This window comes from Poecilia reticulata, unplaced genomic scaffold, assembly GCF_000633615.1.
Source record: "Poecilia reticulata strain Guanapo unplaced genomic scaffold, Guppy_female_1.0+MT scaffold_322, whole genome shotgun sequence".
Lineage (NCBI taxonomy): Eukaryota > Metazoa > Chordata > Actinopteri > Cyprinodontiformes > Poeciliidae > Poecilia > Poecilia reticulata.
This window is the reverse complement of record NW_007615097.1, coordinates 48,576-51,879: the sequence shown is the minus strand read 5'-3', so window position 1 is coordinate 51,879 and position 3,304 is coordinate 48,576. Positions and strand designations below refer to the sequence as shown.

Below are 3,304 nucleotides of genomic sequence, written 5' to 3'. Positions count from 1 at the left end.
GACGGGAAGCGGCTCCTCCTGTTCCTCCGGTTCGGGCGGTGTCCGGCTCCCCGCTCCGCTTTCTGCTCCAGTCCCCGTTAATCCGCTCCGCGCTGCAGCAAATGCAGCAGATGCAGCGCTGCAGCAACTTTCCCCCGCAGCCAGAGATGCAGCCCCGGCTCGGCGGAGCCGCCGCGCCGTCACAGCCCGGGATGATCCGGTTCCGAGCTCCGCGGCGTCACTCTCCCATCACTCCGCCGTCCACGCAGTAACATCCAGCTTCCTCCCACGCGGGCTTTTCCACGGACACCCAAAGTTAGAATCTGAGCCCGGAATCCTGCGCTGTTCCCGCCGGATGGAGGCGGCGGAGGGAAGGACACACCCATCCAGCTCCATCTGTCCGGGAGGAGGGATCCGCTCCTCCGCGGGAGACGAGGACAGATCCGCAGTCAGCACAGCGCAGCAATGAGGAGCATCTGAAAAGTGTGGCGGGCGCCTGCAGTCAGCCACAGCGCAGCAATGAGGAGCATCTGAAAAGTGTGGCGGGCGCCTGCAGTCAGCCACAGCGCAGCAATGAGGAGCATCTGAAAAGTGTGGCGGGCGCCTGCAGTCAGCCACAGCGCAGCAATGAGGAGCATCTGAAAAGTGTGGCGGGCGCCTGCAGTCAGCCACAGCGCAGCAATGAGGAGCATCTGAAAAGTGTGGCGGGCGCCTGCAGTCAGCCACAGCGCAGCAATGAGGAGCATCTGAAAAGTGTGGCGGGCGCCTGCAGTCAGCCACAGCGCAGCAATGAGGAGCATCTGAAAAGTGTGGCGGACGCCTGCAGTCAACATCTACAGAATGAACATGTTTCACATCCTTCTTTCCTAAAAGCTCAGACTGCCTCCATGAACATAACATCTGGACTTTGACTAGGCCATTCTAACCACCTGGGTGCTGGAAGGGGCCTCAGGTGTTTGGCAGCTTTTCTTCCAGAATTATCCTGATTTATTGAGCTAAAGCTCAGTTCACAGTAAAACCCAAAGTCGCCTCCAGATCCTGGCAGCAGCAGGTTGGGTCAGAACCGGGTCAAAGTGCAGTCAGCACAAATAGTGTCAGGATGGGGATTTTTGATAAAAAGGAAAATTAAAGCCCATGAAGGGTTTCTTCCTGCCCGATCCAACAAAGGACAGAACCAGTGGATTCCAGATTACTGATGGCTGATCAGAACCAGGAGGAACCAGAACACATCCAGCAGTGAAGCTCGACCCAAATAGCAGAGAAAACAGCAACAATGAAACCCAAACAGGAGCAGCAGCGCTGACCTAGTTAAAGCAAGAGACATAGAATAACGAGCCACAAAGGAGAAAGTGAGAAAAACAAAGAGCAGCTTCAGAGACCGACCAGAACCGCTCACTGCCTGGCCAGTCCAGGACGCAGCAGAACCACCTGGTTCTGGTTCTGATGGAGGCGGGGCTTAATGTCACTTCCTGTTTACACAGCAGACCCTACAAGGTGTTAAACTCTGAGGGGAGCTGGGAACAGTGGCTGCTTTTCACCACAGAGGGGCGCTGGAGTGCGTGGGGGGCATCGTGTGCCCCCCACAGCCCCCTGCTGCCCCACACCCCCTGGTGCTCCCCACTGCCCCCCAGCCAAACACGATTCCTCAGAATCACTCTGAGCTGCTTCTTTAGGACGACAGTCACAGGAAGTTAGCATCACTAGCTGCTCACAGTGATGCCATTAATCACTTATTCATCATATTCATTGATTCACTCATTGCACAGTTGGGAAAATAGTAAAACTAACATCTCCAACAGTTTGGGGAATTTTAAACGTTCATTTTCAGTTACAAGAAATGAACATTATTATTATGATCATAAATCTATCATGACTGATGATAGCTGATATAATAAATGCTCTGCGGAAAGCAGCCAGATGAACACAGCGACGATTCCAGGGCAACAGAACCACCAGGATCCGATTCGCCTCCAGAGTTTAAGAGCTGCTGCTTCATTCAAGAGCCGGATGCATGGAAATCTGGATGTAATTTAAGCAACTCATGAATTATGGAAAAGAAGAAGGAATATGTATGCAGAGCACAGGGAGGCGCCGAGTCGCTGAGTGGAGAGACAATCAAATCGCTCTCAGGTTTCCAGTCCGGTCAGAACCCGGTCAGAACCTGAAGGATCCCTGGTCTCTTTCGGTGCCGACGCTCTTCAGCTTCCTTCTGTTGTTTCAACAAAGCAGAACCTAAAGGTTCTGACCTCTGAGGCGGTTCTGATGGTTCTGGACTGGAGCCAGCAGCCGTGAAGCCCTGCTGTCATGAACAGAACCGGGCCAGAAGGTTTGGGTCTGGACTGCAGAGGGTCGGTACCAGGTTCTGAAACAGTCCTCAGTCTTTAAGCATCAACTTCTATACAGGGGAAATCTGGGCTGTTCCTACAGCTGGAGGTCAAAGGTCAAGAGCTGCTGCTTTACCCCAGACTCTGATAGGAGCAGTGAAGCCATGAAGGACGTCTGCAGCTGGGGTTGGTCAGCAGAACCTTTTGGACCTGCAGCAGAACCTTTTGGACCTGCAGCAGATGAAGATGTTTGATCTGTCTGGTTGCATCTCCAGCAGGATAAAAGCTTCTGGCTGAAAGGCCCCCAGTGACTCTGGGTCAGCAGAACTGGACTAACACGTTTCTTCTCTGCTGCGGGGTAACTGAGCCTCTGTCCACCTGTGGACCCACCGTGTCCCTCTGAGGACGGCGCCCCGTCTCTCCTGGCACCAGCAGAGCGGCTCTCAAACCTGAGCATCGTTCCTCGCCTTCAGCGATTCAGTCTGAGAAACTCTAAAAATGGAAATCTGAGGTTCTGTTAGTCGTGGCCTCTCTGCCAGGAAAACCTCCTGAAGCTCCTCCCATCTCCAGACGAAGGGGGCGGAGTTACCGGGACCCTCACTGGATCTGGTTTCTACAGAAATCTTCATGGCATCCTGACTGTTTTCCTGATCTGATCCAGAACAAATCGACTCATCTTGTCATTTCTGTCTGGATCCGACTCAGCAGAGACAATTAAAGGCTCCAGAATATTCCCATCCAGGGGGCGGGAAAACCGCCTGATCAGGAGCATCGGGAAGCTAACAGGCATCGGGAAGCCTGTTAGCTTCCCGATGCCTGTTAGCTTCCTGATGCTAACAGGCATCGGGAAGCTAACAGGGTAATCATGTCCGACTCTCAGGCTGAGACAGTTCTGTCTTCTACTGCTCTGGTCTGAGCATCATCCATCCATCATCCATCCATCCATCCATCCATCCATCCATCCATCCATCCATCCATCCATCCATCCATCCATCCATCCA

General features: G+C 53.5%; 1 protein-coding gene across 1 annotated transcript in view; it reads right to left on the bottom strand.

Annotated features, from left to right (window-relative positions):
* Window positions 1–1,466: 1,466 nt before the first annotated feature.
* The window catches only part of LOC103460887 (uncharacterized), a 10,442-nt gene continuing 8,604 nt past the window's right edge, over window positions 1,467–3,304 (bottom strand). Inside the window, exon 4 of the mRNA XM_017303524.1 lies at window positions 1,467–1,646. Within this exon, the coding sequence (XP_017159013.1) occupies window positions 1,467–1,646 (180 nt within the window). The remainder of the gene's footprint in view (window positions 1,647–3,304) is intronic.